This window comes from Juglans regia, chromosome 7 (assembly GCF_001411555.2).
Source record: "Juglans regia cultivar Chandler chromosome 7, Walnut 2.0, whole genome shotgun sequence".
In the NCBI taxonomy this organism is placed as follows: Eukaryota; Viridiplantae; Streptophyta; class Magnoliopsida; order Fagales; family Juglandaceae; genus Juglans; species Juglans regia.
In genome coordinates, this window is record NC_049907.1 from 45816083 (window position 1) to 45833121 (window position 17039).

The following is a 17039-nucleotide window of genomic DNA, read 5'->3' on the forward strand; positions in this document are numbered from 1 at the left end:
TAGCTAAGAAGCTGCTCATATAAATGACCTTGAAACGAGGCTCTACCAAATCGTGCCGCCCGTCCATCCAGCACCCTAGCTAGAACATGGAAATCTTCAGTTTGAAGTTAGTCACTCGGATCATTCATTTCCATCTCCTTCTCTTGACTCTCTTGATATGCTGCAATCTGAGAGCCACTTCTGCACAGTTGATTCCAAACCCGTTACAAGGTGACAACCCATTTGAAATTGAACACGTACTAGCTAGTCTTGTTTCGATAAATTTGTTCTGTATGTATATTATGTTATTGAATTAAAATGGGTTTGGTTTTGATTAATTAGCGTGTTTGGAGTGGTAGTGATGATGATGATGATGTGTTTGTGCATATAATGCGGAGATGTAGTCTGTGCACTAATAAATTGTGGGGAAGGGACATGCAAGGCCTCTAATGCTTCATTGCTTGGTTTCGACTGCGAGTGTAATCCTGGTTGGAAGAAAATGCAACTCGGTCCTTTGACTTTCCCCTCTTGTGTTGTGCCTAACTGTGAGTCTCTCTCTCTCTCTCTCTCTCTCCTCTCTCCCTCTCTCTCTCTCTCTCTCCATGCAGTGTGTCTATATGCATGGTTGGGTTTATGTCTCTCTGTGCACTACTACTGTAATTATATGCATGCAAAGAAAGTAGAACCGCAAGGAAAATGCCCGCAAGACCATCCATACATAATACGTTACAATTTAACAGTTAACAGACCTTCATTATTTTTTACTCTCTCTCTCTTTCTCTCTCAAAAAAAAAAAAAAATCAAATCCATCTTCTCCTATTTTCAATTCTTTTAATTTTTTCTTTATTTTTATTTTTATTTTTAAATATAGGAGGTTATAGTGTTTCTTTTCAATTAGCGGCTTAGAAAACAGTTTTTTGTTCGTCAGTTGTCAAAGCAGTCGACTAACGTTTCGGATTCCGATGGTTTATAGTCAATTCTGCTATACTTTTGGAACTACAATTTTAGCAGATTTGCTTTTTTGGAACTACGAATTAATACGAGATCTATATAAAAAAAATTTATTTTTTAATAATAAATTTTATTATTTTTTAAAACGATTTTCCGACGTTAATAGACTCTACGACTATATCAACATTACTCTAACTTAACGACGTTAATGGACTCTACGACTATATCAACATTACTCTTAACTTAAAGTTGGGTCACATAGGTTTTTTTATTTTTAATGATACTTTGTCATTGAAAAATCAAAATCCTAGAAGTCGAAGCTCATTGTTAATTCATTCCATTTGTAATATTTTCTCGATGACTACTTCCATGATTATAATTTATGAGCTCTATTTGTTGTTTTTTTATTTAAAAAAAAAAATTGGCTGAAATGAAAGAAAAGACAAATTAATTAATTGGGTCATTGATGAAATTGCAGGCACAATTGATTTTCAATGTGGCAAAGGGTCAACATCACCACCACCGCCACCAGCTCCTCTTGTTCCACCTCCTCTAAATTTGTCTAACCGTACTCCCTTCCCATTAACCACCGCATATATTTTTTTTTAATTTCCAAATATATAAAACAACCAAAAGCATAATCTTGGTGCAGTTGGAGAAAATTAAGCCCATTAATCAACATTTTCTTGGTACAGCTTGTGCTCTCATTTGGTGCGGCGATGGAACTTGCGTAACCAATGGAACTGGATACACATGCGAATGTAATGAAGGCTCCCAGAATTTGTTGAATTTAAAAGGCATAGCTTGTTTTAAGCAATGTAAGCTAATTACTACTTGATCTTCTTCTTCCCCATTTTCTGTTCAAAAGAAGCTTGATTAATATTATTTATACATACATGATATCGTGTTTTAAATAGCATCAAATAAGTTTAAATTATGAGAAATAATATTTAAAAATTTTAAAGTGGGTAAATCTTGCGTATTTGAAAAATGTATGATTCATATTTTTTTTTAAAAAAAGTACACGACTTATACACTCTAAAATTGTAAGCGGGCAATTATAATTTCATACTTTGAGATTTTTTTATTGATTTAAAAGATACATGTTAAATTGATGGTTACAAATCCTTTTGACAGGCTACTTGGGAGCAGATTGTAATAGTCTTGGGTTTGGCCCAGCACCCAGTTCTTCTGCCTCGCCAAGAAGTACTGGGCCTACTGGCATAGGCGGCGGTAAATTTATCTAATCTTTTGCTCATCTATTAAAATTGAAAATTCTTGATAGAATTTTGCTAGGGACAACCGGCTTGCGGAATTGGGAGGTAATCGGCTAATTAAAAATAATAAAAAAGTAGAAAAATAAAAAGTAAAAAGTAAAAATTAAAAGCAAAGCACCCATGTCAGTTCCTCTTTTTCTCTTTCTCTCTCTCATCTTGCATAGTTCTCTCGTCTTTTTCCAGCAGCACAACATCTCTACTTCTAGCATGCCTGAATTTAGTTTCAGCTTTATCAATAGCCTCTTTCATGGCAGTAGCAGCAGCAGAGTTCATCCCCAAATCACTTCTTCGTTCTTCTTCTTCTTCTTAGTTATTTTTTTCCCAGCGGCTACATTTCTGGACCGATTCATGCACAATAGTTCAAACTTGAGTAAAATGCTTAAGTGCTTAGGGCTGCTGCAAACTTTTTATTTTTTTATTAGCTCAGTGAACCATCCACACTACCACCAATTTTATTTAGCTGTGAAAAGAGTGATGAAAACAAACATCATACAAAATGTACCAACTAACTTGCATTTGCAAGTATTAAACCACAATTCATAATGCAAAAGAATAACAGCTACCATCAACATCTGTGGTCTAATAAAATCTGATAGAACGAGAGAAATGTGATAGAGAAATTAGTGGTTTTGGAAAATATCCCCTCGTTGAGCTATGAATGTTTAAGTGGTGGTGCTTCCTCTCAAAAAACCCATCAGGACCCTATGGAAACTCTTTGTTACGAATCTGCAAATATGGGTATATATGGAGGTGGCTTGTCCAATTGGGGATGGCCATTCGATAGGTTGTAAATTCTTAAAGCAGAGCATAAAACAATGCCTACATATGTTATCTTTTCCCATTTCCCCGCCTCACGAGCGTCGTCGTGATGAGCAGAGGATGCAAAGGTGCGCTTGGAAGGGGCAGAGGATCAGGAGGCACCACAAATAGCATTCCGGAGAAGATTAGATCGGACCATAGCCATCATCATTTCTCAGCTTCCCTATCCCCTCGTTCTGTTGTAGCAAACTTGAAGTACTTGATTTTTTTTTCCCTGCCGTCTCTCGATTTTCTATCACTTCTTTAAATGAAACACAACGTTTCATTAAGATGATGTGGCGGTTACCCACCGGTTGCAAGGGCCGGTTGTATCTAGCATTTTTCATATATATATATTGCCCTACACACACACACACACACACATATATATATTAACGATTTAAACAACGAAAATAATTCTTTTTTCTAATAAAAATAATTATGCAATGTATTCTCATTTATCATCTCTACACTACACACCAATATATAATTTATTATTTTTATTATTTTTCTATTTAAACATAGATATTTATATATCAATACGTGTGTTTAAATAAAAATATAAAAATAATAAATAATTTATTGGTGTGTATTGTAAAATATTATAAATATAATTTTTTTTAACTACTGTATCGGAGGAGCAGATTCCTCCCAAGGACTATATATGGGCCCATGAGCCCAAGTCCCTTCTCTCTGGATTTAATCCGGTTTCTTATTTGTTTGCCTTATGGGCTGAAAGAGTAGTCACAAGCCCTTTTAAAAAAATTATGTAGCAATATTTACTTATGATCTGCTGATGGATCTGGATCCTAGGTAGTAGGTAGATAGGCAATCAGTATCGACATCCACGTAGGCTCCTAGATCTTTTTGATGTGGTGAGATGAAATGAGATGAATTGAAATTAAAGTTAAAAAATTAAATAAAATATTGTTAGAATATATTTTTAATATTATTTTTATTTTGAGATTTAAAAAAAATTGAATTGTTTATTTTATTTTATATTAAAAATTAAAAAAATTATAATGATTATATGAGATGAGATGACTGATAATACTTTTCCTGCAACAGGATCTAGTGAAGCACCAATTTGCTTGAGGAGTCTCCACGCACTAAGCACAATAATATTGGCCCTGATCTTTCAACCTTGGACTAATTAAGCGGGGAGCAAAGGAGGTGATGATCAAGACGTTGAACACAATGATCATAGTGATAAGAATTAATAATTATATGATTTTTATACGCCAATCTATATATATATACACTTTTTTTATTTTTTAATTGGCAATAATTATAACACATGCAAATCTAGCGGCCACTAAGCTAGCTAGCTAGCCAGGCAGTTCTTATATATAATAATACTAAACAAATTAAAAACATTATCTATCTAGCTGATCTTCTTGTCTTTTTTGAGGATTGTTTTCCAATCTCATCATGTGCTTCTCGACCCAAATTAAAAGTCATAAAGTGGACTACGTTTATATATATATATATATATAAATAGATATTTGGTCAGAACTTTCTAATCTTGATCGTCTGGTCAAAATTATCATTGAAAAAGCCGGGGGCCGGCCTGTAAAAATGTTGCACGTCATAATCTACTAGGTTCGGCAATATTGTTATTAACGAAGATCATCGTGGGGTTGGTAATATAAAAACAGCAGTAGAAGCCTGAGTCTTGCGCAATTATGATCTATTTAATTTGCTCCTTGGGTCCTTGGTTTTATTATATATTGATCCTCGATCGACTTTATAATTTTTCAATAAAACCCCTCCATCGATCATATATATATATATATATATATATTTCAATTGGAAAATCTATCAAAATTTTTTACCACGTCCTAAATTTTTTAAAAATCAAATAATTAAATTCTTAAAATTAAAAATTAAAAAAATTAAAGTGTGATCGCAGCATGCAGTACTCCATGGCATGTCTCATATTATATTTTCGATGATATCTTATATAACGATAAAATTTGAAAAAGAGATACTTTTAATTGAGAAAATTACAAATTTAAGGATTATAATAATGATAATTAAAAATAATAATCGGAAGAAATAAATAAAGCTGAGAGAATAATATTATAAAACCGATTGATTGGATTATATATCATGTACTCAACATTTCGTGCTAGCTCATGAGAAGCATACAAGATATTAATTGGGACAAGTTCCGAAGCATAGCAGGGTGCAAACATTTCGTGCTAGCTTTTCACGGATTGCACATTAATTGGGACTACTGATCTTTAACTCGATCGAAAGGACAAGTACTTTTAGGTTCACAGATCACAGTACGTACTCATGTCGTCGTGTTAATTAACAAGCTGGTTGGAGTATGGCATGCATATATGGAGGTACAAACCTAACCTATTGAATCCGACAAGGAAATGATACTAAAAAATTGTGACCAAAAGTACAGGAGGAATGGTAAGCTGTTGAATCATGCAGCATGTGTCTTGCTTTACCTAGTAGATCATCGGGACAAGTCATGTGCGCGAGGAAGATTATTTCTGTTATCATGGGATCAGCAGTACTACTTTTTAAATGTCTTTCTTGCCTGCTTTGCTTTTGTTCTTTCTATTGTCTCAATTTCTGGTTCCTTTAGTTCTGATATATATTAATCTTCTCATGTATATCATGGTAGTCATGATTTATATATATATATATAAATAATATCTTGAAGGGCCACAATTAATTAATTTCTTGTTCAGTTTGTTGCCTTCTTTAAAATCAGGGGATCTTTGTTTTCTCCTTACGTATATCGAAATGAAATGAATTGATGAGTCCAATTAAAGCATCTCAACAAATCAAAGTAGTCGGAGTACACGATTCCATTAAAATTTTAAATAAAAGCCCGATTTGGATATACAAAATCATATAATTTTATTTTATCATTACAAATTTTTCAAATTTTCTTATAAAATATAATAATCAAGTCAACTTTTTTAAATTTCAAAATAAAAATTATATTATAATAATATTTTATTCAACTTTCAATAAAACATCTCATGTGAACTGCATAATCAAACGAGGCATAAATTTTGTATTAAACCAGTATAAACTTACATGCCCGGCCGCTTGCACGCTCACACATATGTATTACTGAAATAAATAGCCTTGTAAATCAAGGGCTGATTGTAGCTTTGCCTTCCATTAGAAAAGGGTACTTACTGGCTGGTTTTGCACAAATACATGAAGATCCAAGGATTGATATGTATGTATATGTCGCATAATATAAATAAGGAAAAAGATCATAATGAAATTGGAAGAGAAAGTACAAGAGCATGGCAGCAATCAATGTCGTGCGTTGCTTCCCCAACTAGAGGGCAAGGCATGCATGATATGTCGCTAAAATTAGATTTATATACCGCCCATGAATCAAAGCTGTACAGAATGGCCGCTTGCTTTATGCAATTATTGTTCTTTCTCTCGTCTTCTTCCATAGTTCCAATATTACTTCTTTGATCCGTGCGAACTGCATTTGATGAGATTATATATATATATATATATATATATATGTGTGTGTGTGTGTGTTTATAAAAAGGTGAACATTTGAAGGAAAACAAACGGAGAGGGTACGTACTGGACATGCAAATGGAGGGAAAGTAGGTTTCGACTGGCCGGCCGTTACTTGAATTCTTTGAGGAGGAATGGGAAAGATAATATATCATGTTAATTTCTTTTGTCTCTAGCTAGGCACCTTACAAATTTAAAGAATTCTTGGGATTGGGTACCGGAACCTAACTTTGAGGTGCTCTTTAGGCTGTATTTAAATGTTTAAATGAGTTGAGATGAGTTGAGATGATAAAATATTATTTTTAATATTATTATTATTTTGAAATTTGAAGTTAAATTGTTTATTATATTTTATATATAAATTTAAAAAAATTATAATGATGAGTTGAAATGAGTTTAGGAATCAAACGAAGCCAGCTGACTATATATATACACCATCGCGGTTAAAGATTTAAGAGAGTAAGTGCTGGCATTGATTTTTTTTTTTTTAAATAAAGAACTTTATAAAGGAACCATTATTAATTAAGAAATACTTTAGACACAAAGAGATTCGACAAAAGTTAACTCACGAACTAACGTGGCTTAATATAACTCGTACATTAAATTGTAACACTATTTTTATAGTAAAATAGATGTAAAGTAGCATATAAAATTATATCAGTTTATAAATTTATTTTTATGATATCTTTTTACGCATGTCTGTAACACTTTTTTAATTAATTAGTAAAAGCCTTCAGATTTTAAGAGAGACAAAATAACAATAGCAATTTGGTAGAATGAAAGACAATTCGCTTTAAATTAATTAAGCATCTATTAATTTTTCATTCTTGATCGATCGTTCGTTAATGTCGTCATTTATATATAGAAATTAATTTAATTTCACCTATAAATGTATGAGATATATATGTGGCAGTACTGAAACCGGCCGCCTGGCTTGTCCAATTAATTTACGTAAATAAATTTTATACAAAGCACAATATTAATTACTGCACGTACGTGCGTATATATATACTAGGTCAAAATAACGTGCAAAGCACGTTTGCCTAGTTGGGTAAAATAATTATTTTAAAAAAATAATATATATTCTATAAAAATGATAGTTAAGTAGAGTATAATAATTACATGCTTGCATAGATTAGAAGATAAAAACATTAGTTTAAAATATAACATACTCCAACACATATTTATAACATTGATAGTTTTAGCAAAGTTACTTGCGATAAGTTTAATACAAACCCAACAAAAACATTAGTTCAAAATATAACATAGTCCAACACATATTTATAACATCGATAGTTTTAGCAACAAACTCGACAAAAACATCAGTTCAAAATATGAGTCCCTTGATGTTTTTACTATGATCCATCATTTTGTGTCTTCTTGTACTGCATCAATAGAAATGACATTGAAATTCTTGTGCTGTTGTTGGTTGAGTCGATTGGGATCTACTAAAAGTTCAATCATCCACTCTTTCTGTGAAACTTGTGCTACAAGATTTTCTATATAAGGCAAATGTTCCTGCAAAAGAAATTTTTAATAACCTTGCATGATTAATAAAAATTTAAAGAATATATATGCTGGAAATTAATGTAGTAAATATGTCAAAAATTCTAAGACAGACGTTTTTACTCACAACAATAAAGGTAATAGAAAATAAGAAAACATACATCACCAGTATGATTCATTAGCTCAACTGCCGAACAACCGAATGCTTCCTCTACAACTTCACCAAACATAACAGCAGATAGTTTTCCTGTACCATCGTCGAGTTGAACATATGCTCGACAACTATAAAATTGATGGAAATATCATTTTAAGTTAGAATCAATAAAAGTTATACATTAAATTTATCACATAAATTATCAAACAGAACAAAAAATTTGAATGATACATACCGTGGTTGGGAAATACTTTGGTGTTTGCAATGGTAACAAAGGAAGCTATCATTGTAATCATACCCAGTTCCTTTATTACAACCAATACATGACATGTAAAAAAATATCTGGCGCAAGTCAACCACTATTATCTTCGCCTTTATCCAAAATTTTGCTTTCTACATTACATCAAAAATAATTTTTTAGATGAATTGATTGTATAAATATTTGAATTTGTTACGAAAAATAGGATTTTACCGCCATGGGTTGTAAACTTTTGATCAACTCAGCAACATCACAATTCTTGATTATTTCTCGTATACCAACAGAAGACAGAGATGTAGACGGGTATGTCAAGCATCTTGCAATAATACTCTCAAGTAATGAATCATTAATTACCGCCCTTAAAATTCATAAAAACAAATGCAACATAAGAAATACAAATATGAAGATTTTAATATTCAAGTAGCACGAAACAAATAATGACTTATTTCTGACGATTACCACTCTTGCAATGAAGTTGCCTCAGGAAGAACAGGATTGATCATAAATTTACTTTTCGGACGTGATGAAAGAGACAATCCTTCATTAGAAATAGAGATCGTGATTAATGCAAGCATATACAATATAAAAGAAAAATATAAGATTGTTAATTATTAAAAATACCATTATAAGAACCAACTCTTATTCTTGTTCCAAGTATAACTGGCTTTGTCCCAATTATTTCTGATATTTTTTTGCATTCATCTTGCACAAATTGACCCCACATAGTTAAACATATGGGGTTTAAGCTACAAAAATTGGAATAAAAAAAGAATTAACAGAATATACAAGAAATAAAGATTGAAACATAATTTTAAAAAAGTAAACTACCTAAAAAATATTTTTACCTTTGATCAATGACATATATTTCCTGAATAGTTGTTGGTCCATGTACTGAAGTTATCTCTCTACATGGCTTGATATTGATTGCAACAGCTAAAACATCTGACAAATAAGATTTAAATTTTTAATAAATTGATAATTAAATATTCTAAAATCAAGAGTGAATTACCTATTTCTGCAATTGAGTCTTTGTAAGCGTCTAATTCATTGAACGGAATGAGTTGGTACTTTGGTACCTCCAATTGTTCTTCATCCTTTGGAACTTCCTCAATTATCGTTTTGGAATTTAAGATCCATTGATATTCATGTGTTTCAATTCTATACTTCGGATCCAGTGGCCTTACATATGCATTACTGATGTAGTATGACCGGAAAATATGTAAAGTATCATCTCGCGAGTCTATATCTTTATCAAACATTGTTGCTTGCACTCGATTTCCCTGTATAGTATAAGAAATTGAAATAAATAATTTACAAAAAAAAATATTGTAATAAATAATTGAGTATAATAATTTTGTTTATTTTAAATTATTTTTGGGTTTTAAAAAAATAATATTTTTAAGATTTTTTACAAATTAGTAGTAAAAAAAATAAAAATACAAAAATAACAAAATCATTTATCAGTTGTTAGTACACCAAAAAAAATAAAAGACAATAGATAGAAATAAATATTATACCTCTGGATCAATCAATGTTAGGCTTTGGTACTTCACTGGTGAGCGTTGGCCTGTTCGTTTGGGTGACTTGTCTGCCACGATCATTTTGATTTTCCAATTCCTTGTACTTGGAGTGATATCTTTCATCGATGTATAAACCGTCCGCATCTTTAAAACTGTTCACATACAAAAATATTAAAGGTGTAAGTGTAGTAACCCAATACTAAATTAAAAAAAAAAAAATTACAATGAGAAATAAAGAACACAATACTAAACATATAGAAAAAGAATTCTATAAAATGCATAATTTTGTTTAAGTAGTTAAACTCAAATTATACAATTGAATCATTACCTGTAGAACATTAATCTGAACATGCTAATCTTAATAATTCTGTATAGACAATATTTTTTGTGCAGTTCTTTTCTGATCGATCAGTCGACACTGGCCGTATTAAAACCCTTACTGTAGATGCAGTCTTAGCCCTTGATAAAGCCACATATAATTGACCATGTGAGAAAACAGGTTGAGGTAAATATATCCCAACAAAATCCAATGTTTGCCCTTGTGACTTATTTATAGTCATTGCAAAACTTAATCTGATAGGGAACTGGGTTCTTTTGAATGGGAAACCACTATTTTCATCAAGATTTGGCAAGAATGGGATCCTTGGAATAAAGACTCTTTTTCCGCTATGGTGCCCAACTGCGATTTCTGCATCAATTACATTTCGATCAAAAGCCCGACAAATTAGACGTGTTCCGTTGCATAGTCCTTCTGAAGGGTTAATGTTTCTAAGCAACATGATGGGACAGTTTATCTTTAGTAACAATTCATGAGGAGGAAGTCCATTTGGGGTTAGAGTATTTAAAAAATCCTCCATAACTGATTGTTCAGATGCATCTATTGCTTCATCAAAGCTATAATATCGCCTAAGCTCACCAGGAAACCTATGAATCAGTAATGTATTTATTTCATCAACATAACTGTTCTTTGGTGTTAATATGGCCCGATTCATCATAGCTGAAATATTTATTGAATATTCATGAATATCTTGGAAAACAACATCTATTAAATGATCCAAAGAAGTACAGTCATCTTCATAGGGAACAAGCATGCCATTAGGAATTTTTACAGTTTCGTCAATTGTGATTGGTGGCATTCCGTTGCCTAATTCTAACACATATTCTGAAAAAACTGGATCCAATCTTGCTCTCATATTTTCAGTTAAACGAAGTTTGATCAATGTAGGCCACAAATAAGATGAAACCAAACTGGCGTCAACATGTTCTTGTCTTGTTCCTTTACGAACCACAGGTAAAACCTGGCGAAAATCTCCACCAAAAACGATAACTTTTCCACCGAATGTTAACTCTGAATCATTAATGTCTCGTAACATTTTATCTAAAGCTTCGATGTGTTGTTTTCTTGACATAGGGGCCTCATCCCATATAATTAACCTTGCTACACGTAGTAGCTTTGCAATGGCACTTTGTTTACTGACACAACACATGCTATGTTCATCAGTATCTAATGGAATCTTAAAGCGCGAGTGTGCTGTTCGACCTCCAGGAAGGATAGATGCAGCAACACCAGATGAAGCAGTTGCAAGTGCCACTAATTTTCTTGATCTTACTGCAGCGAGAAGTGCCTTGTACAGGAATGTCTTCCCTGTCCCACCAGGGCCATCAACAAAGAATGTAGCAGTTTTGTTTGAAAAAACATTTTCCAAAATTGAATTATAGACATGTCGCTGTTCACTATTAAGGATTTCTGATGCAGCAGTATCTTCTTCTGGAATTTCAACAGCCAATTCATCATCGATTTCCCTAGATTCGAATTGGTCTTCATCAAAACAAATGTCGTCATCAAGAAGATGAAATGAATTAATGTGTTTCCCCATTGATTCAAGTGTAAAAGAGATTGAGCGCAAAACTTGCATTCTTACAGTCAACATAGAATCTTCAGTTGACCTAAAATCAATTGACATATCTTGCTCAAAACGTTCCCAAAGCTCTCTCGGATTGGTTGGATTACAATAAACCAATATAGTTGCAAATAGCCACCTCAAACTGGACGGCATTTGATATAGAGATGCTTCATGTAAGCAATCTTCTAAACCACTGTCTCTCTGTAGCAAACCATGCATAGTTGCTGCCTCACGAAAAGTTGGAGCCACAACACCATCAACTGTCCTAAGATCTTCAAATGACAAAGGTCCTCTTACATGATTTAGCAATATCCGCAGATAATACCTCTCACCTTCAAATGGATTTGCTGTAATAATTCGACCTATAACAGTTTTCTTTTTTCGACAAGTCCACTCTTTGTATTGCTGGCTCCAAACATAGAATTCTGGAAATTCTTTGTACAACAAAGTCCTGGCATTCTCATCCACTCGATTTAATGCAAAGAATTCTGTTAACATCGATTTTGCAGACCGATCAGAGTTGAGAACATTGATTAAGTTTTCATTTGCTCGAAAAGTTACTTGGTGTTGATCCTCAAGATGTAAATGTAAGCTATACACTGCTGGGTACATTTCATTAACAACAAAGCCATATATTCTCCACATAGCTTCAGGCGGAGCAATCCATCGGGCTGATTGGAATTGTTGGATTTCATCAATTTGTTGATTATTTTGTTCAGAAACCAAATTGAAAGCAACACGATCATGCCCTTTGTAAATGTACTTATAAAGATATTTGACTGCTGTTATAGTAGAACAAATCTCGACGTTAATGTGACAGTCAAATGTTGCAAGCAAATACGGATTATATGGAACGACCCAACGGTTATCCAAATTATGACCTCTCACTTTGACAGTTATTCCATTGTCAGAACGCCTATATATTGGGAAGCAATCATTTCCAACAGTCGTACTTGATGCAAAATTTTTTGGATAATGGCTTTTGCAATAACCATTTTTTTTCATGCAAATATTTGTTGGATTCAACACTCCACATGGTCCATGCATCATATGCTTGACAACGGCGTTATGCAAGTGCAAATTCGTATTTTTATCAGGTATCTCTGCCGATACAATCTCATCAAAAGATTCAGGCGCATAGAGTTTCCAATCTCTTTGTAATATAATTAGAAAATGAGCATGTGGAAGGCCTCTTTTTTGGTGCTCAATAACATAAACATATGCTGAAACTTTTCCAAATATCTGTTGCTTGAATAATCGATCCTTTAATTCTTCTAATTTCGCACGAAAGACCCGAGCAACTAAATCAGGCCGATTTTGACTCTCCTCATGTAGGCGTAATTCATTTGAAATTTCTTGCCAATTTGGATTGCATGTCATTGTTAAAAAAATGTCTGGTTTACCATAACGCTGAACTAAAGCCATTGCTTCCATATATCTTTTTCGCATGTCTCTTGGACCCCCAATAAATGACGAAGGCAGAATAATCCGTTTTCCAACATTAGAAGCGTTAGTTTCCCCTAGTGTAATGGTATCAACAATACCTTGATATAACTCAGATCGAATATGTTGTTGTTTGCTACGGAAATAGTCTAATCTTGATGTCTCGATCTTAACATACATATCAACAACGAATTGTTGCAATAGACGACCAGACTGCAACAAAATTGATCTGAAATTTTCTCTGATTTGTAATTTGTAGCAATAATACTCACGACACGAAACAATTGGATCCTTCATTTTTCTGTTTAATGCTACAAAAGTTGAAGGGGAATGCAATATTACAAAATTGGACGTGTACAAACTGAGCATTAGCATTGGTCTATGCATATACATATGCAAAGTCATATTTGCATAATATGACCATAAAATCCTCCACATTGGCTTATGCATATCCAAATATTTAGCTACCTATGAACAGCGCTTATCCAAATTTGGATAACCACTATTCACCCTACAAATATTATTGTAATCATTATTTATCTCTCCTCCTACTCTCTCTCTCACAATCATTTCATTTTCTCCCTTTTTCAACAACACAACAAATCTTCACTTGCACATTCATTTTATTATTATAATATATTATATATATTTTTTTCATTTTATTATATTTTTAATATAATATATAAAAAAACTATATTTTTTATTATTGAATTTATATTATTAATGTCAAATGTATGTAGTGGATGCTAATTGCAAAATATATATAAAAAAATTGATTTTAGCAAAACAATAATAATAATAAAATAATAATAATTTATTATTATTTTGTGTCAAATATGCATAAACCAATGTGAGAATTTTGCTTGAATGACAAAGTGGATATGGAAAAGAGGCGATTTTGCATATGCATATGTATAGACCAATGCTAATGCTCTAAGTACAAAATGGAAAGATTAAGATTATACTCTAACCTCGTTGTTCTCTTGTAAGTAATTCTTCTGCTGACATTGATTGGTGAGGATCTATTGATCGGGTTGTTTCATTACATATTACTGTGCTTCCTCTATTGATCCTTTTAATGCCTTGGTGCCAACCAGTATCCCCAAAAGGAAATAATAGCGGATACTGAAGTGGATCATAGCAGCCAAAATAATACTGAACTATATGACTTCCACCAGAATGACCAAAGACACAAATGTCCCGTCCTCCCAACTGATCTGCATCTTCATTTTCAACCCATATCGCTGCAACTTGTGAAGATGTCGGGGCATTGAACACACGCTGATCTAGGCCAGCATATGATCTTATATGGATTACTTGATTTTCCAAATTTGGCAAATCACCAAGAGATCGGAAAAACACAGAATATGGATTTATGCGAAGAATATCGATGAGTTGAGCTATAATTGATGGGTTCATTCTGTCTGAATCAGAAATACGATTTTCTAATTCGTGCTCAGTATCATAGAAATACAATTGGAGAGAAGAAGGACGACCATTTAAAGGGACTAAATCATCGATATAGTGATAGATCTGTCCCTGAGTTCGGAAGGTATAAATCCCTTTATTTCGTCTGCAAAGATCTCTATCGAATTTAACTCCAAAAGATGTAAACGCGAACTTGTTATTATAAGTCCGAACATAGGTCTTAAAATGCGCCGCTTCATTTGCATCGGAGGTAAAAAGATCATAAAGCTGATCAGGGACATCATTTGTGGCCAAAGAAATTGTCCCATCTGCACAGCAAAATCCATTTGTTTCATGATAGAATCGTTTTGCTTTACAATGTCTGCAACAAGGCACATACGGCAAGGAATATGATTCAGATGGCACAACTTGCAATAGTTGTCTACGTCCAACAAAGCGACGATGTCCCCTACCTATTGAGTTTAAAAATGAACAGAAGACAATAGGCGTAAACCCATCGAATTGTTTGAATGATCTGGCTAAGGACACTGCTGGAAGAGTGTCAAGAGTTGACAATGGAATAAGAACGAATAATATAATTATACTTGTTTCTTACCCCTACGAGATGATGGTATACTTGTTTCAAAACTTGACTCTTCCCGAACAACACATGGAGCCTATTTGAATAGGATGTTCTCAAATTTCAATAAAAAAGAATATAAGATTGATTGAATAAGAAATATGAAAAAATAATTTCAAGAAAACCTGTTGAATCAAAAACTGATTAGAGACGGTCGTTTCATCTATGTTTGTGTTTCCTGATTGACGTGTCAGGAAATCCATAGAATCACTCGGACAATCAGAACGATTCGCCACATTGTTTAATGATGAAGTTGCCTCTGAATCAACTATATAGACATTAACACCAGGAGGAACACATACTTCATGAGACGAAACCAATTCATCGATATCAACACCAGCGCGGAAAATTCGTTGTCTCTTTGACACTTTTTGTAGAACAGTGAAATCCTGAATGATGTTTATATGTTGGACATCATTATTTGAAGGTTCATCAATTGACATAGTCATTTGATCACCCCCAAATGAAGCTGAATGTTTTAATTGGATGGAATTGCTTCTAGATGCTTTTTTTTTTAGCATATCTTTCTCTCTGTTTTCTACGGAGTTCTTCTTTTTTCTCTTCAGGTAAATCTTTATACGAGATTTTCTTCGCCGGTTGTTTTCCATGATCTTCAAAAAATAGTTTCAAAGCTTAACTTTTATAAAACTAATATTACTATTTGAAAACAAATGCTACATAACTCATTAACACAATCTTACCGCTTCTCATTATGTTAACGAAGCAAACAATTCTTCTAAACGTTGGATAATACTGTTCCACACAACCCAAACTAAATGAATAATTAATAACTACTTAATGCGAAATAAACGTCTCCACATTAGTGACATATAATAATATATATATATATAAAGGGACTTACAGGTCTTGAAATGAACAGTGGAGAGTCTTTTATATATTTAGATCTCTTGATAAGGAGGATAATTCCTGTTTAGACACAAAAGACATTGTAAGTTTTGATTGCATTGTATACACACAAACACACACACACACACACACGCACACAACATCGTTGGTCTTTGAAGGTTTTTTCCCACCTTGTTGTATTTTTCATGTCCATTTTTGCATTTCGATCTGGATTTGAAGGTTTTTTGGTATCTTTATTCGTTTTGTATTTCCATTTGGATTTGGGATATATTTTCATTTTGTTGTATTTTCATTGTTCATTTTTGCATATGAATTAGGATTTAGATGCGATATATTTTTTCATTGGTCTTCGAAGTGCTGTTTGTGTATTTTTATTATTCATTTTTTGATCTGTATTTGGATCTAAAGGTTTTACTCGCATTTTTTCATTTTCTTGCAATTTTTTTCATCTAATTTTTGGATGTGTAAAACCTATTATTAGAAAGAAAATTATAATATTAGCAAAAATGTTATGATTTTTTTTGTTGTATTATTGTATTTTTTTATTTTCATATTTTCACTAAGTTGTGTTCGTTTCGTTAGTTGATTTTGAGATGACATATGTAGTAGGCCTGCAATCCGAGCTAAAAGTATCGGATATGCTTTCTAATTGAACAGTTAGTCATGTCATAAGAGTAATATTATTATGTTTACATTTTTAAAAGACGGATGTTAGATGAGTGATGCATGTAGAAATAGTCTTAAGACGTGTAAATTTCGCATAATATTTCATTTAAAAAAATTGGATAAATTTGAGACTCACATAAAAAATTATTTTT

General features: G+C 32.7%; 2 protein-coding genes across 2 annotated transcripts in view; one reads left to right on the forward strand and one right to left on the reverse strand.

The window, feature by feature from the left end:
- Positions 1–41: 41 nt before the first annotated feature.
- LOC108996211 (neurogenic locus notch homolog protein 3-like) lies at positions 42–4390 on the forward strand. The gene is made up of 6 exons (XM_035692341.1): positions 42–210; positions 384–524; positions 1409–1498; positions 1626–1748; positions 2068–2163; positions 4074–4390. The coding sequence occupies exons 1-6, from the start codon at positions 87–89 to the stop codon at positions 4160–4162; spliced, it is 663 nt and encodes a 220-aa protein (XP_035548234.1). The 5' UTR covers positions 42–86; the 3' UTR covers positions 4163–4390.
- A 3496-nt stretch (positions 4391–7886) lies between these two features.
- Positions 7887–17039, reverse strand: part of LOC118348958 — a 9939-nt gene continuing 786 nt past the window's right edge. The window contains exons 2-12 of the mRNA XM_035691573.1: positions 15480–15743; positions 15331–15391; positions 14361–15187; positions 10568–13520; positions 9958–10112; positions 9450–9720; positions 9286–9382; positions 9062–9186; positions 8900–8978; positions 8189–8309; positions 7887–8039 (exon numbers count right to left, since the gene is read on the reverse strand). Of these exons, the coding sequence (XP_035547466.1) occupies positions 7887–8039; positions 8189–8309; positions 8900–8978; positions 9062–9186; positions 9286–9382; positions 9450–9720; positions 9958–10112; positions 10568–13520; positions 14361–15187; positions 15331–15391; positions 15480–15743 (5106 nt within the window). The remainder of the gene's footprint in view (positions 8040–8188; positions 8310–8899; positions 8979–9061; positions 9187–9285; positions 9383–9449; positions 9721–9957; positions 10113–10567; positions 13521–14360; positions 15188–15330; positions 15392–15479; positions 15744–17039) is intronic.